The sequence below is a fragment of the Ciconia boyciana genome, chromosome 2 (assembly GCF_034638445.1).
Source record: "Ciconia boyciana chromosome 2, ASM3463844v1, whole genome shotgun sequence".
In the NCBI taxonomy this organism is placed as follows: domain Eukaryota; kingdom Metazoa; phylum Chordata; class Aves; order Ciconiiformes; family Ciconiidae; genus Ciconia; species Ciconia boyciana.
The window spans coordinates 149,248,064-149,274,517 of NC_132935.1; the positions used below are offsets into that span (position 1 = coordinate 149,248,064).

At 42.2% G+C, this 26,454-nt stretch overlaps 1 protein-coding gene across 13 annotated transcripts in view; it reads left to right on the plus strand.

Moving 5' to 3' along the window:
• The window catches only part of KIAA1217 (KIAA1217 ortholog), a 371,546-nt gene that overhangs the window by 168,766 nt on the left and 176,326 nt on the right, over positions 1-26,454 (plus strand). For 8 of the 13 annotated variants that reach the window (XM_072854451.1, XM_072854441.1, XM_072854450.1 and 5 more), the window contains one exon: positions 22,743-23,029. In XM_072854451.1, the coding sequence (XP_072710552.1) occupies positions 22,916-23,029 (114 nt within the window). In that variant the 5' untranslated portion in view covers positions 22,743-22,915. Of the gene's footprint in view, positions 1-17,356; positions 17,730-17,943; positions 18,057-22,742; positions 23,030-26,454 lie in introns of those variants that run through there. The other 5 variants (XM_072854440.1, XM_072854444.1, XM_072854456.1 and 2 more) reach the window with 4 other exon arrangements.

The following is a 26,454-nucleotide window of genomic DNA, read 5'->3' on the forward strand; positions in this document are numbered from 1 at the left end:
AAAATGAGTTTTACTTATTGTTTGGATTTAAATTGTTTCTCTTTTTATTTCTGTGCTTATTGATTAATTTAAAGTATAGGAATAAAAATTACTAGGTTATATTACAGTGGCTAAATCTTGACAATAGTTCTGTAGGAAACAGACCATGTAAATGCAAAATCAGAATTGTGTGTTTTCCTAAAGTGGTACCATATGTTAGTTGATTAACAAGTTGTAGGGATATTAGAAGATCTTGGCTGCTGGTAAGAAGGAGCATCTGTTTTCTAAGTCTTTTATCTAATATGTGTAAGGACTTTGCCAAGTCAAGTTTAAGCTGTTTGTTTGTTTGTTTGTTTATTTTTTGGTATATCAGCTATAAATTCCTTGAGTATTTTTCTTTCCATAGGCAACACTAGTGCGTTCTTGGGGTTTAAATCTAACCCCATCCCTGTGAAAAAAATGCAGTAATGTTAAGAAGTAATGCAGAATGTCCCATGTGCGGGTATTTTATATGAGCAGTTCAAAATTTTTCCAGCATCACAGCTTATATTTGGTGTAAGACTTTATGTTTTGTTTTGTTTTGTTTTTATCTTCAACCAGACATCAACCCCAGTAACTAAAGAGTGATTATAAAAGTTGAATTCTCCTTCAGAACTTAGCAGTTCATAGCGATGGCATTGCAGTGAGTGTGCAAAGTGCCAAGTGTGCACGCCTGCATGCATCATCACTGTAACTACAAAAACAAGAGTCATGAGTTTTTACAGAGTAAAATGTACCATCTTCCACTTAAGACCTACTTTGAGATCTTAAGTAGAGTTTAAGTGGTTAATCAGTCTTATTATACTGGCTTGCAGCAGATTCTCTTGTGGTTTAACCAGTTTTGGGGCTGTGGTGAGAGCCAACAAGTTTCACATGTTTTCATCCTGAAAACAAATGAGGTCTGAGAGAAAGACTGGAGGTTTTAAGTTGTTTCATGCCTGCCTTATAGAGAACTTCTATTCCTCTGTGTTTGAGAAGATCACAGTTTGAGGTTTCCCAAACACGGCATCTAACTTTAAACAGACTTTTCTTATCCAGGCCCGATAAAGTTTTTGGACTTTTCTCTCCGATGGGGATCTTACCTTAGCAATCTGCTTTGATGTGACTTCAGGCTTGGGTTTGTGCACAGCACTTTGCTCAGAGTTACCTGGGAGGAGAAGGCTGAAGCAGGAGCTGGCTGGCCATTAGATGCTGTAGACCAGCAAGGACAGATCGTGTGAGCTCTCTAGAGCTGCGCTGGCTCCCTGTCTGCTGAGTCCTGTGGTGTTTCTGATTTATGCAGTGCTGCGTTTCAGCCTGTGTGGTTGGTTTTGTTCCAGCGGACAAAAGCAGTAGTTGAGGTTAGATGAGGCTTCGCAAGCCTCAGATTTAAATATCAAGAGACTTTTCTCCTGCTCTGAGGGAACCTGAGCACCTTGACCCTTCAGAGCTGGTGCGAGCCTTCGGTACAAGGAATAAGTACATCAGAGAAATAATTTCTCTCAACGTGTTTTCAGTGGGAGACTCAGGCCTACGGAGTATAACTTTGTTTTGGATCCAGATGTAAACTGGCTGGGAATGTTTCTGTTTTGTTTGTCTGTCTGTTTTTAATTTGATTATGTATCCTCTGCCATGGGAGAGCTGTCTTACAAATACAGCCAGAGACCTCTCTAGGAGCAGCCTGTCTGTATTCAGCATCTCTCTCTCCTTTGGCACTCCCACTCTTTCTGCTAGCTACAGTGCTGTCAGAGTCGGTCCTTGCCTTGCATGTGTCTGGCATAACTTCACCCTCGATGCTGATTTCAGGAGCTGCACAGTTACCGCCGAGCAGCTGAGCCGGGGCAGAGCCGGCCGGGTCCCCCGCCTGGGCGCTGCCAGCCCTTCACCTGGGTCTTCCCTTCACCTGGGTCTTCCCTTCACCTGGGTCCTCCCTTCACCTGGGTCTTCCCTTCCCTTCCCTTCCCTTCCCTTCCCTTCCCTTCCCTTCCCTTCCCTTCCCTTCCCTTCCCTTCCCTTCCCTTCCCTTCCCTTCCCTTCCCTTCCCTTCCCTTCCCTTCCCTTCCCTTCCCTTCCCTTCCCTTCCCTTCCCTTCCCTTCCCTTCCCTTTCCTTTATAAAACCTCGCTCCCCGCATCTCAGAAATACAGCGCGGGTCCCGCCTGGCTGCGACCCCCGGGGCGCTGCGGCGGCCGGCGCTGCCCAGGAGGGGGCAGCAGCGCCCCGGCTGCCGGCCCCCCTCTGCTCGCTGCTCTCTGCCCGCTGCCCGCTGCTCTCTGCCCGCTGCCCGCAGCACGGCTCCCGCCGTCACCAGCCGGAGGGAGAGTGTAGGACGTGCTTCTGCATTTTCTTCTTTTGGGGCTCCTTTTGTTTCGTTGAGGATGAGAGGAAAATGCAAATTTTACAAAGATCTTTAAAAAAAAAAGTGGTTTGCATGTCGCTAATATCTCTATTGGCAAAGTCTGATTTCTCTGTTCGTCTGATTTCCCCTTACTTTCATTAGAAGGCTGTAATTTGAAGCTGCGAAGGAAGTTTTGAAACAGGCAATGGGTGGAGATCAACCTATTTTCTCAGTGCTTTGGGACTTTCCATGGTAGGAAACTGTTTGTTTAGTTTTGCAAAAATTGCATGTATTTCATTGGCAGGACTTTGAGCATAGCCATCTGATGACCACAAAGTGAAAAGCTAGGACAAGTCTTAAGACAAAGTAGCAAGACAGGAAGCAATTTCCTTCTCCTTCTGCTGGGCTGTGTGCTTTAAGGGACGGCAGCTTCAACTCCTGCAGGAGGTGGGTGCTCGCTTTCCCTGTAGGTAGTCACACTGGTGCTGAACAGCCTTCAGCTGTTGTAAACCCCCAGCCCAGCTCTCTGCCTCTCACCGGTCCAACTATCCATTCTGTCCAGCTACCAACAGCTTTGAAGTCTCAACCTTTTAACTATGCCTTCATCTCTACGTACTGCCATAGCTCTTCTTGATTTCTTTTCCGCGGGGGGCTCTCAGGGGCAAAGTAAGATATTTTGTCAGCAAAATATGTTGATGATGACGAGCCGAGAGATGAGGGAAGAAACAGCTCAGCAGGCAGTCGCAGCCTGCGCATGTGTGTTTGCGTGAGAGGAAGAAGTGTTACCTTCTCTGCGTGGTGCCATATGCTGCACAGACCTGCGATCTCGGCGCTGCTCAGCAGAGCCCGGTGTGGATGCTGCGATGTGTCTACATGGATTGGGGTCAAAGTGTAGAAGGAGGTGCTGTTTGCAACTCTTTTGGCACAGCCACAGCAACCGCTCATGAAGTGTTACGGACAGAAGTTTAAGAGCAGGCTTCATGCTTTGGTTTACAAAGCCTGGCCAGGAGTCATGCAACAACTCCATCTGGTATGGGATTGCAAACAGAAATGTAGTGCAAGGGAAAGACAGACAGTCCTCAGCCTTGTAAAACGGCATTTTATGATGGTGAGAGTCTCCTTAGAATATGCTCTGGGTTAGATTGTTTTGTTTCAAGAGAGAAATGCTTGAGAAACAGATTGTCTAGTCTGCTGGCAGCAAAACAGCATGACAAAAAGTGTTGGGCAAAAATAGAAATAGGAAAGTCTTCATACAGAGAATCTGGAACATGAGTCTAAAATTTAGGATTAAGCACATACTTGGCTCTTGAGGAAAACAGTCTACATGGGAATCACTCACTATCTAAAACATTGTGGAAATGTTAAAAAGAGTATTAGAAGATATTTCCATGTATAGACAGTACATGTTTTTCCAAATGAAAAATTAATTTTATTTTATTCTCAGAACTATTTAAGGAAGTGTAATACCATCCAAGAAGCCATATGTGCAGATGTTTTCAAGAGACCACCACTACCTCCAGTAGAGAGCTGCCCACTGAACAATCAGTGCTCTGCTCTGCTCTGCCTGTGTGTGAGTCACCTCCTGTAACATTGGCCCTATACGCGTTGGGCATTTAGTGCAATATGTATGCTGCTTTACAGTCATGGAGAGATGTCTCAGGAGACTAAATCACCCTACCTAAAATAGGTGTCTAGAATGAGTGGGATGAGTAACCTTCAGCAGGTTCCTGTTTCACCCCTGTGGTTTACTAGGTGAATAGCTTACACTAGTTGCTTGTATTTTTGATGGCTGAGACTAGGTGAGGTGCGGCAGGTTGGCTTCCCTTCAGAAGAAGGAAGCTCTGGGATTCTTTGGTGGTATCTAAGGAGAAGTCCCATCATCTAGAAAATAGCAGTCTGATTTTCTCTTATTTGCAGTGTCAGTGTTGCAGATGGGTGTAAAACAGCTCTAGAACAACCAGTGCTTCTGCCAGCCTGCAGCCACCTTTGCAGGTGCATATGCAGGGGCCCTGCTCTCCAACAGAAGACAGATTTGGCTGCTCTGTCCAAACAGCAGTATGCAAAGGTTGCGTATGCAAGGTGTTGTGAACTGTGTGTGCTCCACACCCATGAAGCTTTTGTGGGTTTTTTTTTAACCACTTCAGATTTTCTGGGTCAAGAGTTACTGAGATATATCACTGTATATCGTGTCATATGCGCATCACTTTGAAAAAAAGTATTTAATCATGCAAATAAAACGTTTACAAAGAGTCTTCTCTAACATATCCCAGCGGCTCCTTGTTACTGCAGTAGCTCCAAGTGCATGACATTCCTTATTAGTCTGATATGTCTCTGCAGTTAACACAGAAGTACATAATCTCAGGTATGAAACTGCCATTGCTTTCCTGCAAGTTTGATAATTCAGTAAGAACTGCTTTCTAAAGTACTTGAAAATCTAATGAGATTTTGGATAGGCCTCTTTCAAGTCAGCCAGTCATAACATTCCTTGAGAAATTGCTATTAAAAAGTTTCTTACTGTGCATAGCTGCTTAATAAAAGGTGTGTTATTCTTTGCCCTTGAAAAATCTCCTGGCTAACAAAAAAAAAATTAAAAAAGCTCTCCTGTTTTATTGGAGCAGGAAAGCAGGGAGGTAGTTAGACATCTCAAGGTAGGGAAATGGTAAAAGCAAATTTCCAAAGAACTACAGGGACAAAACATCTGATGCCTTCATGAAGAGGTTCTGTGCGGTAGTGTGGGCAGATATTCAGATTTCATGCTTCTAAATGAGCAAATTGCCAATGATCCTACTGCTACCAGATCCCAGTACTACGCTGTGGAGTACTGTGCGCTGATCTGCACAGCCTCACCTGCCCTTAGCCTGGGTCCCATATCCCGGAAAGATGGGGAAGGGCGAGGGAGGCTTGGTGCCACTCTGTGCTTCAGCCTGAGTCATGGCACCTAAAGCCCTCCAGAGTGGCCTCTCGGTAGTGGGGAGTTAATGAGGGAGAAAAGATGATCTCAGCCCCCAAAGCTGTACAGATCCCTTGTTCAAAAGGTTTAATAGTGTTCTGACACTTGGTGGTAGCCAGAGCTTCGGATGCTGATGCCATGTAAGATTTACCCTGCATTGTCTGCCACCTCTGTGGAATAGCTGAAGCACTGCACATTCATTCTCTAGCTTCCACTACACTAACTTTCCTGTGTAGACAAATGTTTAAGGCCATTTTTACAATAGATGAGATGATATGACTTAACATATTGTATGCCATTCATTCTTTCCCATATCCTTGCTCCAGGAGGAGATTTCCGTATGATTCTCACTACACAGCAGAGTGTTTTGATTAGGTCTGGGGTTGTTATTTTTCTGTTGTAATGTAAGTGCTTCTATTTCTTTATGTTTAGCATGTATGACAAAATGTTACTGTCAGTGTTAGGGCTTCTTGTACCTTGTCAAGTGTAAGAGCAGTTGTAGCAGGTCAGACCAGAGGTCCAGCCCAACAACCTGTCTCAAATGGTGATGGTTACCTAGGGAAGAATACAGGATCAAGGAGAGTACATAGTGATACTTCTGGAATATCCTCCCAGCTCCTAGCAATATATGATTAAGAGATACCGTGAAAGAAACCAAGGACTACGTCCTTTTTTTTTAACAGTGTTCAATGGAATTTTTTTCCATTAACTTGTTTTTTAATTTTTTTAAACTCTTGTAAACTCAGCAACTGCAAGAAGCTACAGCAAGAAGTTCCCCAGCTTACCAGCACTTCCATAGTGCTCTGTGAAATTAATATTCACATCTATGTATTTTTGAATCATTAGCCTACTTGTTTCATTTGATGACCCTACAGTCTGTATTGAGAAAGACAATGAATGGTCTTTCCCTATTCAGCTTCTCGCTGTCACTCATGTTTATAGACCTCAAACAGATGTTTGAGTCATCTGTTTTCAGAATGGAGAGTCCTACATAATTTAGTAGTTCCTTGTACAGAAACTGTTCCATAACTTTGATCATCCATGCCGCCTTTTTCTTAACATTTCTATTTCTGCTGTATCTTTTTTGACCTGGAGTGAATTAAAACTGCATGCAATATTAAAAATGTGGGTAGGCTGTGGATTCGTACAGTAGCAAAATGATATTATCTGTCTTGTTCGCTATTCTTTTCCTAGCATTTTCTAACATCTATTTGGTTTTTTAATCACTAATGAGCACTGAGCTGAAATTTTCATAAAATGGTTATAACCTCAAACTCTCTTTTTGAGTGGTAATAGTCTGTTCAAAGTCAATGTGCATCACTTTACATTTATCTACATAGGATTTCATCTGTCACTTTACTGCCTAGTCAGTGAATCTTGTGAAGTCTCTTCTTCATAATCAGCCCTTGTCTTTACTTCACTGAATATCACAATGTTCTCAGCAAGCTCTGCCACCTCACTTATACCCTCTTTTCCAGCTCACTAATGTTGAGAGCTGCCTGGACCAGTGCATTCTCTGTGATGCCATTGGTAATCTCCATCCCCTGGGAAATTTGCTTTTTATTCCTACAGGCTCTTTCCTATCTTTATTCAGTTTTTTATCGATGGGAGGTTCTCCTCTCTTTCTTTCTTTACCAAGGGATGTTGCTACATGCCCTCTGGAAATCCAGGGGAACCATTATTTGCTGGCTATCATGTGTCTGTTTTCTCACTGGGTTGGGAAATGGAAATGCAGTTCTTGCTTCTGCTTTCCTTGACCCATATGATCTTGTGTTTCAGGTTCTCTCTGCAACATTAAATTATTAATTTCACAGGACCACATTTGGGTTTTCCTACTTGCCTAACATGTTGTCCACATGCGACCTGTCAAGAGTCCTCTTGGGGAATGACGTACGCTGCTTTCTGAAGTCGGGGGGAAGTGTTTATGGTTCTTATTTTGGCTCCATCAGCAAAAGAAAATTATGAGCGATAGTGCCTCTGTGGCTGAATTTGTGGTTTATTGAAAACTGTGGCAGAGCCCACAAGATGAGGAGAGAAAATAATGTCTGATTTTAAATTTCAGCTGTTGGCTGCAGCTGCAGCTTTCAGAAAGCTTTTCAGCCTGGTTCCTGCCCCATTTTCTCCTAGCTTCCTTTTACTGCAAAAGGAAGCTGAGCTGCAACACTGAACAATCAATGACTTAGGTTTTTTAGTATGCAAACAATTTAGACTTTAAATGGCATGGCTTTGAGCATAGGTATTATCAGATGTACATTATTTAAGAAGGGGCTGAAGATACAAAAATTTTTAATTAATTTTTTTAAGTGTGTAGCAATGCATTAGATGTTTAAAAAAAAATAGAAGGTGAATTATTTAAGCTGTGTGCAAGGGGCTGAGTTTTAATGTTTGTGTTTTACTGAGATGTCACTCCCTCAATGAACTAATAGCCTCAGAATTCACAGATACTTATCATGTATCGAATAAAGCTGCTATATTCTTACAACTGGTGACAACTTCTGCAAGATGAAGGGGAATTAGTCTTTAACCAAATAAAGAATCCCTGCGGCATGGCAGTCCCACGCTGATGAAGACAGCTGAGGAACTGAAAACATGCTACCTTTCAACAACTGAGGCTTTATTCATGTCTTGGAAACACTCCTGAGATTTGCATGGAGCTATGAAAAAAGGTATTTAGTGATGATTTGCAAAGCAGTGCCACAGTCTCAATGTCTGTGACTAAAATCAAGTACAGTGTAAGACTGTGTTGAAAAAGGACCTCATGCTGCCCAGGAGGCCCGGTGTGGCCTTGTCCTCAAGAGGACTATTTCTCAGACTCTTAAAGTCAGAAGACCACCCAGTCTTTTCCTTGCAGGGTGGGGAAAACAAATTACCTTCCTTGATGGTTGGGAAAAGAAAGTGATTGATAATTACTGTCTGTTGCATTTTACCACCTAATTGTGGTATTCAGCCTGTATTTTCTGGCTGCGTTTAGGCACTTCTTTAGAAAACTATTCAGATTTGATTTAGGTGTTTCAAGTGATGTCAGAACGGTAAAGCCCTCTGTCCTAATTTCCATTCTGCAGACCATCTTCTGCACTTAGGTTTACTTCTGTAGTCCTGGATAGAGGATAGCTCTGGATAGAGCTTCTCTACCAGGATCCAGCTATTCTTGATTTGAGCTCTTACAGCAAGACTCCTTGAAAAAAAGCAGACTAAAAGCATTGAATGAATACCACTCATGGGTTGCAAACTCATCCTTCGCTTACCCAACGCCCTCTTCCAAGGGCATTCCTGCATTACTCTCTGCTGTGAGAGAGGATTTATAGGAGCTTATAAAACTGAAATGGGGGTATGTAAGTAATATTGTCATTTTGTCTCAAAGAGATTTTGATACTTCCTTCCTTCCAGCACTTTGCCCAGAATTTCCTCCAACTGGTAAAAGGATTTAGATATCATTCCAGCTGCAGTCTTAAAGTACTATCTTTTAATGGCAGTTGTAGAGCAAAAAAGCAAAAGAGGGAAAAAAGTGTGAATTTATCACTGGACCTTGTTATGTTAATTATGAACAATTAAGGCAATAGTATGAAAATCATAAATAAAATTGAATCAATCACAAAGTTATACTTTTGCAGATGAGTCTCGGAAATCAGAGTAGTAGAGTATATGCATATGCAGTAAAAGCTGTCATGTCACCAATTAGTATTTAATAATCTTTTCCTTTGGAGTGAAGAAAACCTGTCATTGTCACTACTTACTGCCTGTTCCCTATCCTCAGCTATGCCGCATGTAAAGGCATGTGCTATATTATCAGAGATATTTGTATATCTCAGTGCAGACTTGCAGTTTGTAAAGGGAGATAACTAACACAGTGTCATTTTATATTGTCAGTGGAGAGCTCTCCTGTGAGTCATCACATTGTTTGAAAAGTTTTTGTAAGAAGTACAAAACAGTTGGAATTAAATTGTCTTGGGTTATGTATTTATTCATGAGAGAGACAGACGCTCTACCTCTGAATAAGCTTAAACCTTGTATGACACCTTTCTCTGCTGACATTGCTTATTCTTGCCTTCACCCCAGGCAATTCTCTGTGCACACAATTCTGTGTGCAATTCTGGGAGCCTGATGAGACAGATCACTGTTACTTTTTCTCCCTTTTTATCTTCTGCAAAGTTGTTGCACAGAAGGAGCGGACTTCCCCTTGCAGGAGAAATAGGATATGACACCAGAGTCATGCCACTGCAGCTCACTCGGTCCTTGGACATTTTGCCCTTCCCAAACCCGAAGCGTGCTCTCCCTTTTCGGGAGGAGGTAGCCGTGGGCACAGGCTCCCTGTCCCGGCTAGGGAGAGTGCTCCAGCCTCACACACCTTTCCCTGTGCTGTCGTGCAGCATTCAGCTGCACCAGTGTTTTCAGAGGTAAACTTAGGTCACATACCCCTTTATTACGTTAGTATATTAAGTTCAAAACAATAGGCTCTGATAATCCTGCTAGCTGTACTGCAAGGAGAAGATGGGAATACTCGAAAGGAAGTGAAGAGAGGCAAAGACCTGTTTTCCAAGATGAAAGCCGAGACTGAGGTATAATGCAAGTCTTCAGGAGCTCAGCTGATGCGAGTGATTGAGGAGGAGGCTGTGAGGTGGCTTTCTCGCTGAGCGCAGGTCTTACAGCACTGGTGGGTCTGGCTGACAAAGGGGGAATAAGTCTGATCGCTGGAAACTGAAGTTAAGTCAACTTTACCCTGAAGAAATAGGAAGCAATTTCTTAGCACTGAGGGTAATTAAACATCAGTCAATTAACTATAAGATAGTCTATGAAATGAGAATGGGTATATTTGCGAAGTCATGTTAGCCCAGGTGCAGCAAGAAAGCCTATATTACAGGGGTGGCTGTTGCAGGGTGGAGGGTCGTGGCAGTCCTGCTGCTGCTGGATGTGGTGTGCCCGAGCCGTCAGCTCCGTCAGCCACCTTCGTGGGCCTGCGTGCTGAAATGCCCTCAAATAACATGCTTATAGCACTGGCGGCTCTGTATTAAAGACAGTGATTATAATCAACTGTTGTGCTTCAGCCTTTCAGCTGGCAATGTGCAGCGTTCAGGAGGATTTGCCCCTCTCCATGTACATCGGGCTAGGTATGTTTCGAGGTGCTTTTCTTTTTCCCTTTAGGTTTTTTTTCATGCATAAGAGACTGACTGTGCTGGAGACAGTGACTGGATGTGTGCACCACAGCTTTGAGGTTAGGATAGTTTTGGGGGTTTTTTTAAGGTGGATGTCTGATCTGGGAAATTAAAGGCAGAGGAAAGAACTTTCCTCAGGGTTAAGTCAGTTGGAAGCTTGATGTCCTTCACTTTCTTATGCTGATCATCTGGGTAGATCTCATTGCATGTGTGGTGGGCTTTGAAACAAATCCTAGTGCAGATGCACCATTGGTCTCCTGAGATCAGTAATGTCTTCTTCATCTCATTTAAGTGTTTGGCCTTTGTGTGAGGACCCCACATCAAATGTAATGGCTTGTGATAGATGGGAAGTCGGACAAGATAATCAAATGGTCCCTGTTGCCCTAAAGCTATGAAATCCTAAATACTGAAGAGTGAATTAATAAGTGTGTGTCCCGGCAGAACAGATTGGGCAGGCCTGAGAAAGAACAGGAGGGCCACTGCTGTCAGGTCTGATTGTTTTCTTACTAATCAGCTGTCTTAATGATAGCATCAGCATGGTCTGGGAAGGTCAGAGAGGCACTTTTGAAGGAAGGGGATATACGTACTGTTGGAGAGGTCATTGATACATTTACAAGTTGGAAGTTCTACATGATCCTCTGCTGTTACATCTGCCTTCAGGAGCTGGTGCTCTACAAGAAGTAGAAACAAAAGCTTTACAAACCGTGACCTGTGACCATGCATGCTGGGTTAGAAATCAGATCCGCATGGAAACAAAGCTGTAAGAATTTATTCTGCTTGTCTTTATCTCTTTTCAGACATTCAGATTGTCATTTGCTGTGTAGTACTGCCTTTGTGGCAGGAGACAGGGAGAAACTGTAGTAAGAACAATTAAAAATGCCCAACTCATTAAGTCACAGTGGCGCTGACCTCTCCCATGATTTTACTCTAAGTCTCAGGAAAAAATCTAGTTCTTGCCAGTGACATTGTGCAGAAAAATCAAATATATGATTGGGTACAGCCCAGAGATTAATAAAATGAATAGTGTTCCCAAAAAAGTGGCTTTTCAAGAAAGGCCATCATCATGAATTGTGTGAATGCTGTGGGCTGGCAATACTGGTACCATTGTGTTAATTCCTAATCATTATTTACTAATTCTTTTATTTAAACCATTATTTTGTGGTAGAATATTTATCAGAATTGCCTGTTGATAAGTAAGTGCTTATGGTAATCACAACATAACTTGAACTATTATATTATTTCTGGACCCAGGCTCCATCAAAGTACGCTTTGTATTTCCTATTAATTCAAGCAGTCACCTGATGATCTTATAAACTCCATGTGTACTGGGTAAGAGCTGAAATAAAGGATCTCTCATGATTCTTTTAAAGTATAATTGTACTTTGCGGAGAGCAACTCTCGATACCTTTGATCACTAAAGCATGCCGCCTCGTACATTTACAACCAGATCCTGCAGACATGCGCGAAACCAGCAATAGTCAGTGTTTCAGGCATTAAAGCTATTTTTCTGGCACTGCTAAAAAGTTGGGCCAATTTGAATCCAAATTCTCACCAGAGCTCTGTTTGAGTGAATTCATCCAAAACAGAACTTATCAAAACCAAAATGCTTTACGCTGGGGAGAAATAGAATTCAAATGTAGAGCAGATGGACTTGAAAGTGACCTTCTCCCCTCCCTTTCTTCCACCTCCCTCAGAAACTATTCCCTACACTGTTCCTTCCCACCCACATATTGCTTTTTATTTGATTAAACTCTAGTGATTGAAATTTCCGCGATGTAAGGCACATTTTGCTTTCACAGAGTTATTTGTTTGGTACCTTACAAAACCAGATGTTCCTATTTTCTATTTCTGTGTTTGCAGGCTGATCTCATTCCTTACCATAGGTGATCCTGTATGGGAAGTGTGATGTGTGAAGGGCTGGCCAGGCTGGCAGGCGCGAGGAGGAGCTGTAGCGTGCCAGGGTCTTCAGTTCAGTTGGCTGTGCTGGTGGCAATGTACTAATATTAATGTTAGCTTGCTATGGTGGGATGACAACAACAGGGGGTAAAAAGTCTGAAATAAGGTGTGCATTACACAAGTCAAAAACATGTATCCTGTAATTATGCTCATTTAGCTCTGTTCCATCTTACCTTGGGCGGCGGGAAGGGAAGTCATGTTAAAGTTAGTAAAGTTAGGGATTATCTAAAGTTAGCTTTGTTGGGATTGTCCCAAATTAGAGAGGGAGATAAAGTTACGGATGAAGGAGAAGAATCACCTTTTTTTTTTCTCACCACTTGAATGTTAGCACTTCTTTGTGATGACCACAGTCCTTTTTCTCAGTTTGATTTAGGGCCTCCACAAGTGTTTACTGCTTTCAGACCTTTTCATTTATTTAAAAAATTGGAGGGGGAGGAAGGAAACAAGAATAAAACTTGGAAAACAGAAAACCTAACCTATTTAACATGATGAAGTGTCCAGGTGTGAGAGTTGAGAGCTTGAGCAAAATGTCTTTTGGAGTGAATGGAGGATGCTCTGTTACTTGGAGATGCGTAAGGCACTTAACAGCACAGTGCTTTTCGGCGGGAGGTGGGCTGGGACACTGCATCCTTCTTTGTACCTGAGAGCTGGGCGATGCCAAGTGGCAGGTGATTATAGCTGCTCCCCAGAGCTCCGTTTGAAATGGAATTGGGAAGATGAATGTATCTTCTGCCCAAATATCTCATATTCAACCTCTTAGTGACTCTTTTTAATAGTTGTTTTAGTGATTAAGGCTGATGGTGGCTCTTGGCACTGCTGTCAGTCTCTGAACTTCTCTGAAGAGCTGAAACCTGTAGGTGTGACAAGACATGATGAAATTCTGTTGTTGAGATGTGTAGAGAAGCTCATACTCAATTTTCTTTTTTGCTTCAGCTGGAGTGTTACCATTTCACTCCTTTGGCTAATTTTTCCTCACAAGTACGAGAGTTAACTGAACTGGAATGTACAGAGTGTAAGTATTGAAACTCTCCACAGATTTTTAACAGCGAAGGTAATTTCATGATAAATAATCCCAGAGGTTGTATTAGATTGTTTGTCATCATAAATTTTAAAATCAAGGTCAGATGTTTTCCTTTAATTTAACCACTGACTAGTTTAACCACTATCCTTGCATTAGAAATAGGACCCATTCTTTGAGATCCCTTACTAAACAGATGAGACCAAATGATCACGAAGCCCCCCTCCACATCTTAAAAATCTGTGCTTCCTTGTTGTACAATACCAAATCAGTAGACAATTAATTTTAAAACAGTGTAAACCTCTTCCCCCCCACAGATCTACTTGCATGGATTCATATCGATAGACCTCAGATTTTTTTCATTTGCTTGTACAAGCTAGTGGCTAGTATTATGTAATCTTTGATAATATACTATCTGAACATAGTCCTTTTCTTTTAGGAGTAAGTCTATTTTAGTTTTAAGCACTGAGAGACCACACAGAGACCACAGTGAACTCGCTGAGCACAAACAAGAATAGAGAGAGATGTGCTCAAATGAACTGCAGCACTGAAGCTGCTCTCTGCTGGCCGAGGTGGAAATGAGAGTTTCAGTGCTGTTTTTCCATAGTTAAAGTTACTTTTTCCATTTCAGATCTGACCAGTTGGTAGCGAATGGCCACCTGCAACTCCCTGGCGTGGAGGGGAGGTTGCCTGACCCGCTGGAGCATCCTCTTGATGCTCCCCTCCTTCAGGGAAGGCCCAAGCGATCTCGGGCTGCGTAATGGCTTGGAGAGGTGCTGCAGTGTGACCCACTTGAGTGCTCGTAATTCCTCCCAGACTTCTGCCTTACCACTCAAGGTCTAATGATTATTTTGTTTCTGGACTATAGTAGGCTAGACAGTGCCAGGCTGGTTCCTGCAGAGAGCATCGATGATGTTTTTCTCAGTGGCTACATGATTTCACATGGACATTGAGCCAGGTCTTTAATTATGGGATGCTTCTTCTGATTTAACTATTAATAATTAACTTCCCAGTTTTTTAGTTGTGAATAATTGCTAGAGCCATGGAGTCATTGTTGTATATTATAAGTTTGACTAATTGAGTGCAGCCAGTGTTTGTTAATTGTTCCTTTTACGCACATGCTAAACCCAGAAGTGCATTGTTTTGATATTGATGGGTCCAGATCTGAGCACAGTAATTAAAAGGAGCCGCTGTTATTGTTGATCCCGCAGATAAACAAATGCTGATTGCGTGCTGTGAACTGGTTAATCAAGTTTATTTAACTTGTCGTTAGTGATTCATCCCAGTGACTGTGCTGGGGAGCTCTTTATTTGAGCCTAACAGTATAATGGTTCTGGCTGTCTCCAGGTTCTCAGCTGCTAAAGGAGTTTCACTAATTCTTTTAAGTAGACTTAGGTAACATCATAAGGAATGACATAGATTAATTAAATCCAGTTTGGGACCAAGGACTTTTTCCTTTAAAGTGAGGACATGCTTTCAGACCTTGCTGTCCCAACTGTTCCCTGTCCTGTGCAGAGCAGAGGTGATTATGCTTCCTCTGAGGCTGGGTGGGCTCTTTTGTTTTGTTTGATTTTGATGATACTGAAGCCTGCCATGTTTAGTCTCACCTTTTGCCAATGCTCTTTAATCCCATTCGAGAGACTACTTCTGCAGCCGCAGAAGTTCTCCTAAGGTGACACCCAGTTTTCAAGTCACACGTCCACAACTAAATAAGCCATCTGTCTTAGATAAACTCCGCATTTTGGGGGTCCATGGTGCTCAGGCCCCTTAGCAGCTCCAGCAATACCATTTACTGTCAGTCTCAGCAGTGGGAGCATCTTGCTGTGGCCATGAAAGCAACAGTTTCAGACCAGGCTGGCACCTAGTTGCTCACTAGGACACATCAGTGGGGCAGTCAAGAGACCAACTCTCTGTGTAGTGCTCTTGGCTGTGGAAACTAATGGTGCTGGCTAAAAGTAGATATTTTAATTTTAAGGAAATGTTTTTATTATTTTTTAGTCTTAAACTAATTTTCTATTTTTTTTTCCCCCACCGTGGATGGAGGTAAAGCCTCCTAAGGGCTAGAGTGCATTGATTTTGATCTTATTAAGGCTCTTGGTACAAACTGTACTGATCTCCAGAGCTAACCCTGTTTTTGTATAAGGCTGCAAAACCACTTTCCTTTTAGGCATTTGTAGGCAAGTATGTTTTGTGCTTTCCATTGCGTTATTTCAGGATAAGGTCTTTTAAAATGCCCTTAGTTTCCTAACGCTCAGTTTCTGAGCCCCGTGTACAGGTAATGTCTTGGTACAGCTTTCATGTTGCTACTCTAGGCAACTGCACTGGCTTTCTTTTCCCATCAAGGGTTTCTGAGTTATTTCATATTTCTTGAAGTTGGTGGTGTTCAGTGATCACTATTCCTGTAAGACCCCTCTTCTCCTTCCAGCTGGCTGTGAACATAAGTTGCAAGAGGCTCATCATGCTTGTCCAGACTCTCGAAAACCTCAGTGTTAAAGGCACATTCCTCCCTATCACAAAAGGCAACATCAGATAAGTGGGATGGCTGGCCATCACTTCTTCTCCTAAAATAGTCCACAATCAGAATGAGCAGGAGTAACCAAGGCCAGTAAAAACACTACTCTAAATACAATATGTATCACACTGTTTTCTTTATATTGCAGGGCAACTATAGGAGTATTCCATTGGGAGCACTGTACTGCAGACTTTAAATAGCAGTGCTAATGTTTAGATTGTATTTTCATCTTTTCTATGTTTTCTGTGCCAGATTTCTGGGACCTTTGCCAGGTTCGAAGACCATATAGAATTAATTGCTAAAAGGGAAAATAAATATTTCTTAAGTGCTAGAGAATATGTATGTCTGATCTAAAGAACAATAGTTTTGTTCATTTGTCAGTTGTTAATTGTAATTTACTCAAATGGTTTTTCTGTCTGGAAGGGGGAGGATTGGAGCATGAGGAGAGTGATTCTCCTTGAGCTTCTGTATTGAATTTATATATACACAAAATATTTCTGCATTCAATAATCTAAGCAGACAGGATGACATTTCTGCCAGATAGAGATGTAGAAGGAAACGTAGGGGAATTTTCCTAGTCTGTCTGGGCTGGGTGGTTGAGAGGTCATTGTGAGCAATTTAGCTGATGTTATATTGAAGTCAGAGTTGAAGAATACTTGGAAGACCAGATTATGCTAGGTCTGTTTCAAAAGACATCCAAGATACGAACTGTTACCTAGTGTTGCAGTATGAGGTTGATTTAAATGAGAAATTGCATATTTTATTAATACCTCAGTTATGCTTTGTTCTTAACCTAATTCAGAAGTTGTCCGTGGATAAACTTTCTGGTCTTGATGCTGTAACTCAACACTCAGTTTGTTCCACCATCTCTGGCTCTGCATTATGATTTTGATAGACTAATTCGCTCTGATGTTCTCCACTAAATCAACACATGCGGCATCTGCTGGAATCTGTGGGATTTGATCTCATCCTTCTCAGCCACATTATTTTTTGCCTTGCAGCCCGGTGGATCTATTGATTCTCATGCAGGCTTCCTGCCTCTGATCTGCCAAAAGAGAATTAGTTATATGTTTCTATATGCTTTGCTACTGAGGCTTCAAAATCCCTCTTAACCAAAGTCCCTGTTTACATATTGCTACCATTCATTTTTATTGGCTTCACTAAAGTTGAATTCCTGTATCTTGATTTTTCCCTAATTCATTCTCTAAGCAGCTTGAAAGAATTCAACAGAAAACAAAACCTCAAAGCGCTTATATAACGAATTACTTTTAAACTAGACGCTAAAAAAGACAGAGGAGCATTTATCAGGAATGTTTGTGGGCTTGGTGGTTACGAGCTTAAAAAAATATTCTGTGGAAAGGCTTTTGTCCCATGACAGAGATTTAAAAGGCTACGGATTCGGATTCCAGCAGAGACCCAGGCCTGTAATCACGTTTGAAATGTTCCCTTTCATAAGGCTCCCCGGCTGCAGCGGGAAGCGAGCCGGCTAGGGGCTCGCCTGCAGACAAGCCCATCACCTGTTGGGGCCCAGGGCTTGGGGGACTGGGCCGGCCGCCGCCGCCCGCGCTGCCGCCTCTGCGGCGCGGAGCCCGGGCCCGGCACGGCGGGCGTGCGGGGCGCTGAGGGGGCTTCGCGCCGGGGAAGGGAGCGCTTCCTTTCTCCTCCCGGGACCGGCGCTGACGGCCCGGCCGCTGCGGCTTCCAAGTTGGAGCGGGGAGCTTGTGCGGTAGGCAGGGACAATGGAGGAAGAGGGAAGCCAGAAACTTGAGCTGTGCCTGGCTTGCTCGACAGACAGCAGACAGATGAAGGGTAAGTAAGAGACTCAGGCAAAGATGGAGTTGCAGTTAAACATGCCCCTCGTTGCTGCTTTTGGTGACTGGAGGCAGAACGCATGGGAAAAAAAGGCACGTCTGTCTTGCGGTAGCGGCTCTGCAGACTTCCCTGTGCTCTGACTTTGTGAGCGGAACTTTCTCTTCGGAGAGATTCCTGCCTCACCGGGACAGCCGGGAGCGCGCGCTATGGCTGTCACCCTCGCAGGACGCTGCCTGGTGCGGGGGGGGCGAAATACTGTCACGTTCCCTTTAAATGCTCTGCGTGCTTCACCTGTGGCCGAGAAATAGCTCTTCTTTCATGGAAGTAGGTTTGAGCTCGTCTTTTTCTCGGGGTGTCTTGTAAAAGAGGGAGATTCACGGCAGCTTGTCACAGGGTTAGTTTACTTTGTGTGAAACCAGTTGGGTTTGTGTTGGAGCGAAGCCAAGAAACTATAAGCCTGGTTTTCACGGCGGGTCAGCTGCGGTGCGTGGGTACAATTCCTGTTGCACTGTATATTTTGTCTAAAAGCGAATGGATTTCCTGGTGAATTCTACGTGGGCTGTTCCACGTGGAGCATAACATTCGGGTAGCATGACGAGGACCTAATCTAATCTGTATCTATTATAGTATTTGTGGAGCACCTGTGAACATTCCCAGTTCATGTGTGTTGTATTCCTCATAGGCACTTCAGAAAAAGTTGTGTTACTGTGCTTCTGTGAAGTGAATAGTGCGTGGTCAGGTACCTGTGGTTTTAAAAAAAATCACACAAGTTTACAAGAATGTAATATGAGAAAATAGTGCATAGACAACTTAGGAGAAAAAAATACTCTTTTTTTTTCTGGGGGGTTTATTAATTGCTTGATGCTCTTTTGAATCATTTTTAAGTTAAAATACTGGGCACTGCAAGTCACGTGCATCTGTGTCTGTGTATGTTTATGTTTAGTGGGACGGAAATCTTCACTTAAAGGATGTGTCTGAATAGGAAAAAAAAAAAAAGGCTTCTGTAACATATTTCTTCTGTATGGGTTGTATGAAGCTACCTGAGGTACAAGTGGAGCTAGAAAAACAGAGGTCTGACCAGACCGATCCTATGATTCCCAAAAATTTTGAATGCTGAAAGCTTATAACCAAATGTAGTAGTTTTGGCCCACGTCCAAAAGTGACATTTGAAAGTTCCTTGGAAAGAGAGCTAATTGTAAAGACAGTGGAGTAAATTAGAAAGATTCCAAATAATCTCAGATTTACTGCTCGCATAAATATAACGGAGGTGGGTTTGACTTATGCTGTTAAAATTGTATTCTTTCTTAAACTTTAAGTATTGAATGTGGTTTGCTTCAAGGCTCAGTTTCATAGTATCAGTATGGGTCAGGTCCATACTTGTTCCTTTCTGAAATTATTCTGAAAATATTCTCTCATGTCACCTGGGTTGCAAAACAGGACTATTAAAATCTTCACAACATTTAAAGTAATGAAGCAAAGTGACTTTCCTGACCTTTGTAGACTTCATGGAGGGTGAGACTTAGAAGAATTGCATACCAGGACGTTTTGAAGGACTTTTTTTTTTTTTTTTTTTAAATTTCCATCTCACAGCAATTAATCCTTCATGATAATCTTCCTGATAATCCTAGGCATAATACTTCTATGCTGCAAACCTGGGCCTTTCCTGTAGTTATATCCACCGTAATAATGGGTGATGTTAAGAAATCTTGAAATTTGCTTTCAGATCACAGAAGCAACTGAAGTGTAAGGGTTACTCAAGCCTTTGGATAACCAAAGCCCTCCCCTGTCAATCAGCAAGTCTTGCTTTTTGTTGCCCTCTGGTCTTGCTACTTTATTGAATAGAAAGACCTTCAGCTTTTAGCTTCTGAATATGAGGGAGGGAGAGAGGGAGACAAGCTTATCTCACACCTCTGTGTTTTCCATTGGCTTCTCTTTACTCCTTTTCCAAGGAGGGTACTTGCATAATTTATCCTTTCGCTACACTTAGCTCTCTTCTGGGAACCATCACATGATCCTTCACACATTTCACAGTTATCTGTGGGGATTGATTTTCTAGGCCTATTATCTTCACTTGGAAGATAGGGAAAGTTTGCCCACGCTGTTATTGAGCAACTCCAGGATCCAGAAAACCTCTCTCAGTTTCTCCTCCCCATAGCACTGTGGCCCACACAGCAGCTGTGGAGCTTATGTGCCCCGAGGTACACAGGGAGGGTTTCACCATCCCAGCTTTCAACCTCGCCATCAAAGTCACTTGTCCCTATCTAGGACGTGGCCAAGGAAGATTTTTTTCAGCAATTACTAAGGGAGTTTGGTTTCAGACATGACAGAGAGTTTGATTTGCAAAGAAAGTCACGTGCTGCTGTGTGCTGTAATGCCGTGGGATCGTGCTGAATGCCCAGGTCAGCTCACTGGCAAGACTAGCAATTAGTTTGCATAGTTTACATTCCTTTCTTTTCACTGGTATTTATACAGTATTTTTCAAATATATGAAAGAAAAATACGAGAATTTGTTGATCTTTCTAATCTAGTATAAGAAAAATATGTTCTTTTTGATTCCTTCTCGAGGTTTCACCCAATAACAAATAGTGGTAAAACACTTTACTTGGTATGTCTCTTTATGTTCTAAATAATTAGCTTTTTCTTAAACTATTGAAATGGCTGAAGTGCAGAGTAGGAGAGGCTTTGCACGAGAGAGATTTAGGACCTGAAATACACATTCATGAGCTCTCGGTTGTGTTTGTCAGTGTAGGTTTACCTGCCTCCTTGAGGAAGTGTCTCCCACCAATTCAGTGATTGAAACTGCTGCTGTGACTATATTTTAAGTGTTTATACCAAATTGCTGCACTGTCACCCACGCTCATGCTGACTCCCTTGAGCTCCAAGGAAATCCCTTATGTCTGCTGCCTTTGTTCCAACAGCCTCAGGGATATAACCTCCCGGCTCTGGGTGCAACAAATTAAAGATGGTAAATTCCAGCCAGCCCCATCCCACCTCTTTTTCCTCCCATGTTAAATCCATTGAAATGACTGTGCAGCTTTCCAAAACCATTTTGACTGAGTGTATCTGGAGTAGCCACACTTACTTCTTGCAAGCAAAACTCTCCTTTTTGCCACTTTTCTCAAACAAGCTGAGTGTACTTGGCGGTCAGTGCTCTGAATTTTCAGTAATCAGTGAGGCTGTATGTTTTTTAATTGAGTTGTGCTTGGAAAAGTTGAGTGTGCATCCATGTGTGTGTGTACGTACATGTGAAGCTGCTGCTCTGAAGGTTGAACCAGGCTTGTGCTTCTAAGAAGGTGTTAGAAGGTGCTGCAGAGATCAAAGATGGTATTTGGAATCTGTGTGAGAGCAAAACTTCCCTGTGAACCAAACCTGTTTCCAAAGTCGTGCCTGGATCTGTGCTCATCAAAGCATGGTGCCACCTGCAATCTGGACTCTTGTGTCTGGTTCTGCTTTTGGGATAGGTTTCCATGAATGCAAACAAGAGGGTGTTGTTGATATTTTGGAGTCCTTGAGCATTATAGGGAGCTTACAGAAACATGCAAAGTCTTTGAGGACCTTCCAGGGCCCACTCCTGTTGTGAAACCCAAGGGAATTGGTTCCCTGTGTGAATTGGTAGGGCACCACACCAGCAGCAGCTCCACCGATAGAGGATTTACTTTATTACCAGGGCTTGATGTTACGTGGGACTTGGCAGGCAGTTGACAACACGCACCGGAAAGCTGAAAAATCCTCAGCATAAAATCCTGAGGCAAGTGGTAGGCAGGGTGTCAAACTGACTGACTGAACCATAAAAAGAAGTGAGTAGGTGCCTGTTTCCAAACAGCAGTGCCGTATAAATGGCAGCACGCCGGGGAGACGGTTGCTGCGATGATAAAGGGCTCCGAGGCGAAAAGTGTCAGACGGAGAGAAATAGAGATGTATTAAAAACACGAGGAGGAAGGAGCTTCCCGTTCCTGGGGAGGTGCTGTAAAGGGTTAACACTCACAGGGACCTCTGAGGCAGCCCGGTAAAGATGGGGAAGGCCACATCAGACTTGGAGAGGCCTTTTCAATGCTTCTGGTTTTTGGTTTTTTTTTTCTTTGCTGACAAAGGAGTGAGGGATTTTTCAAAGGTATTAGGTAACAAGGCTCCAGACTACACTTTTTCATGCACCAGAGGGTTCGTGTTACACAGTTACCTGAAGATAAGCCAGCACTTACATACCCTCGTGTCTGCCTATCTCTTTACAAAGTCGTCATGGTCTTTGGTCTTAAAGTAGATTTTAAAGTTGTAAAATTTATCTGAGGTTTTTTTTTTTTCTTTTTATATCACACAAAACTTGCTTTTATTCTACTTCTTAAGAAATGGTTTATTGGAAAAGTGATGTAGTATTTTCCAGCCCACTGTCCTGAGACATATAAAATCCAAGGGAGATCCATGAAATTTAAAACCAAACTACAGTCAGAAATCAGGAAAAAACCCTCCAAAACCCTCTTATTTCATAGGTGTTTCAGAGCATTTGAAAACACACTGAAAAAAGATTAAGGATTTCAAATCTCCTTGTCAAAGGAATTTTATCAGTTGGTATCCTTAAGGATACTGGTTACGGGGGCATTAAGTGTACTGGAGCCTATTGAAGAAACCTGTTTCTTCTCACAGAAAGCATCCTGTAGATTTTAAAGGTCAGGGAATAAGGGCCCTGTCAGATCTTCTTTTCAAGTCACATAGTGGTAAAGATGATATAAAAGGAACATCTACTTTAATGATGCTCACTTTTCTGTGAGGCAATACTGCGATTGTGTGTTAAAAGTATGTAAGTACAGTGCCTAGCTTATATAAATGATTCTTTCTGGACTGCTTCTTACAACATATATATGCCTAATGATGCAGAACATGTCATTGAACACTACCAGACTTTTAAAAGAACCTAGCTTTTATAGAGATTATTTTCTTTTTCTTATTAATGTGAATGTTGGGATTAAGTTCTTATAATATCCTGGTTTGGGGTTTTTGTTTTTTTTTTTTTTTCAGACCAAGCAAAAACCAGTTTGCATGTAACATCACTAGATGATGCAGAATGTCTCCGATCTAAAGAGCTCCTTTCGACCCCGAACAGTCACACTTCTTCTAATTCAAAGTCCACCCGCAACATCCCTCGAAGACATACAGTAGGTGGCCCTCGCAGTTCCAAAGAAATACTGGGAATGCAGACCTCGGAAATGGACAGGAAGAGAGAGGCTTTTCTTGAGCATCTGAAACAGAAATATCCCCACCATGCTACAGCAATAATGGGACACCAGGAGAGACTGAGAGATCAGGTATGAAACTCAAATTCATATCTTGCTTTTTGTTAAAGAGTCCTTAACTTCTACAAAGTTGAGTGTTACCTCATTACAAAAAGAGAATGTAACAAAGCATTAAACAGATTTTTTTTATATATAGCCTAAGATTCAGTTGCTCCCTTGAAATTCAAAGAAACAATAATAAAAATGAAGCTATTCAATATTATCTTGGAATTGTTTGTTGAAACTGAGATTTTTGAAGAGCTTTTCATTTTTTTTGGGATATACATGGAGAAAAGGATGAAGGTGAGACTCTTGATCTTAGTATATGGGTCTCCATCTACTTTTCACAGCTGAAGGGAAAATATGGAACAGCTGTTAACTTCTGTTACACTTTCAGTATTGGCACCACTGCCCAGGAGAAAAGAAAATATCTGTAGTGTGTGTCTGTACGCTTTAGCTGGCTCTGTTACTTTTCATTTGCTTTCTTTTCTATTTTTGAGTCTTTTAATACAAACAGAACGGACTTATCCACAGGTATCTGCCTCCTCCACACTGTTTTGACATCCACATTGGTCTGTCAGCAGCGTACCTTAAGGTGGTTTTCTTTTTGCCTGCCTCCAATTGCTTTTCAGCAGCGAAAAGTAGAAGTAGGGTCAGAGGAGATGTGACACGCTGATGTATTTCTCGGAGCAGGTGGAGACTGCCGTCACACCGACCTTCTGAATTCAGGGAATGCCATGCAAGGATCTGTTCACAGCCTAACTCTGGGCTCTGGTTTTGGGTGCAATGTTAGAGTTTAATCTGTTCAGCTTTACAATCTATGTTCTACTCCATAATTCATTTTTTTTCAATCAAACAGCAGAATTTAGAGTTCAGGCTCAAAATCTTGTGCCTGTTATTCTCAGTTTAACAAATGATTGCCAGCAAACCTTTTATAAAAGTTTTTTTTCTTAGTGTTTTATAGGTATTTCAGCACTAGCAGCAAATTAATTGTAAATAAGGAATAAAAACTGGTTGGCAAAATACTGTACTCTGCTATGGGAGTTCTTACTGAATTCCCAACGTCTTTTGAAGCCTTCCAAACCTTTGGAGGTCTGACCGTTGTTAACAGGTTTGGAAAGATTGTCATTTGGTAACTCCCCCCCTACAACTTCTCTTTGACAGGGTCTCTGGAGATCCCAGGTGCTATTACTGCCTCAAAACACAACTGATAGAATCCATATATATCCAGCTAAAATTGCTGCAAGACTTTAGCTCTAGCGAGGATGATCTATTCCTTATTTTTAAACAGCTTCCCTCCTTTCCTTTGAAAGTCTTGATTTTTCCTTTTTTCTCCCCACTTATCTCTTCTATGAACTTTAGTGACTGTGTGGAATGTGCCGGGTGGTGGATAAAGATAGCATACAAATTAAATAAAGAGGGTGGGAGGGGGGTGAAATCCAGAGATTAGATCTTTTGGAGTCATGTAAATATTTAGTTCCAGTGTTGCAGACACTGCAAACCCAGTTTGAACAGCCTACAGCATTACACCCTACACATTTTGTAATTTGAGCCTTTTCTGAAGGCAATAAATTACAGAAGGAATGCAGTAACTGTTCCTGCTATTTGTTTAAAATATGTCATCCTTGCTAATTTATTAAGGGTAAAATTCATGCTAATGTCTCCTGCTTCTATTTTTTGATGATTAGACATATGTATTGTACATAATGAGTGTGAATTTTAAAACAAAATAACTTTAAAATTGCTCTTAGAGCATCAAACTGTCTTTCTTGGGAATGGGAAAGACTGGAGAATCCATCCATTCAGCATAACTTAAAAAAAAAGGTAAACTGAACAGAAGCCACATTAAAAACATGCAGAAATAAGTTATTCCAGCTGACTGTAAGAAATTTGCTTAGTTGAAATGTATCAACAGTCTGGCTCATCAGATGCAGTAACAGGTTATTATGGTCATGGCATTACAGTTCAGAGGGGTTTTTCCTACCAGTTGTGTCTATGCGTGCACACACGTATCTGTGTGTTTTGTGTGTGTGTGTTTGTATGTGTGTGTATATATATGTATCTTATACACATAGGTATTTGTATATATATGCATCCATATATGTGTACATATTTATACGTGTATGTATAATGCAGGCTTACTTAGCTGCTCCATGAATAAGACCATAGTATAATTTTGCTTCAGAGGGTGTGTATGTATAGCATATATACTTCCTTTTTTTCACCTTGTATATGTATGTGTGTAGCAGTAGTATAGAAGACAAACTACGTACACAGGTAATAGGTATGTGTATGTAACATATATACATCATATACAAAATCTGTAAGATGTATGGGAAGACATGAATTACAATGTTACAATTTATTTTCCGGGTTCCTTTCCTCCCTTCTTACTTCTCCAGCTGCTGCAATATCTGGAAAGTGGCAACATTATCCATGGTGGGAATTTCCCCACTGTGGGAGATCTATTAGGGATAGTAGCCAATGCAACATCATTTTCTAATCTCTATGTCAAATGGTGCACCTGGAACATAAAACATCCCGATATTTACAGTTGGGAGATAGTCCCTTGGATATCATAGCATATTTGTCTTCCAGGTTGCTCTAAATTCTGTCAGGTCCATAACCAACAAAAATGGGCCAGAAAATCAAGATTGGTAATTGTCTCTTTTTCTGTGGACTTTCTTCTCTTGCCCGTTTTAACCATCAGTATCTGAGTATGGCAAACTGACCCCTGGTTTGCAGTGAATAAACATCAGGAAAAAAATGTTTGATGTTGCCAGAACATACTGTATCACCTCCACCAGCAAGGTCAGCTCTGAATGTTGTCCATATCTTCCACCACATATTAATGGTTTCCTCCAGGCTTCGTTTATTCAGATAAATCCCTCCCTGGATGTGCCTCCTGAGGACCCATTTCTACTCTCGATAGCCTGCCACAAATCAGAAGTACAATCATGGCCAGGTAAAATGCCAGCGGGGATTTCTGATGGTTAACTAACGTGGTGACCTGAAACCTCCCAGCTGTGCACACAGATCATCCCTCCTCCACCCTGCAGGTTTGTTACCCTGTTTGTGATATCTTATTCTGGAAAGGAGAGCTCACAGGGACAGGGGCCGTCTTTATTTGCACAAGGGCCTTGGGATACTGCTGCAAGGCAAATAACCTGCAGCTAAGCTGGTCTTCGTGGTAAACTGGGGCATGAGTTTGCAGCAGCTGGGGGTTGCAGGTGTGCCGTGCTTTGGGCACCCCAAAACGCCTGCAGGGGAACATAGCACCCCATGGCCACAGCTCTGCGACCCACAGTCCAGCAGCTCGCCCTCATGCTGCAGGTTTTCCCCCTTACAAGACAACCCTGCAGCTGGGCACCAGAGCTCCCTCCACCTGGAAGCCTGGAAAGCAGAGGAACAAAATCTTTTTTTATAGGTAATGCAAGCTTCTGCAAGAACTTTGGATA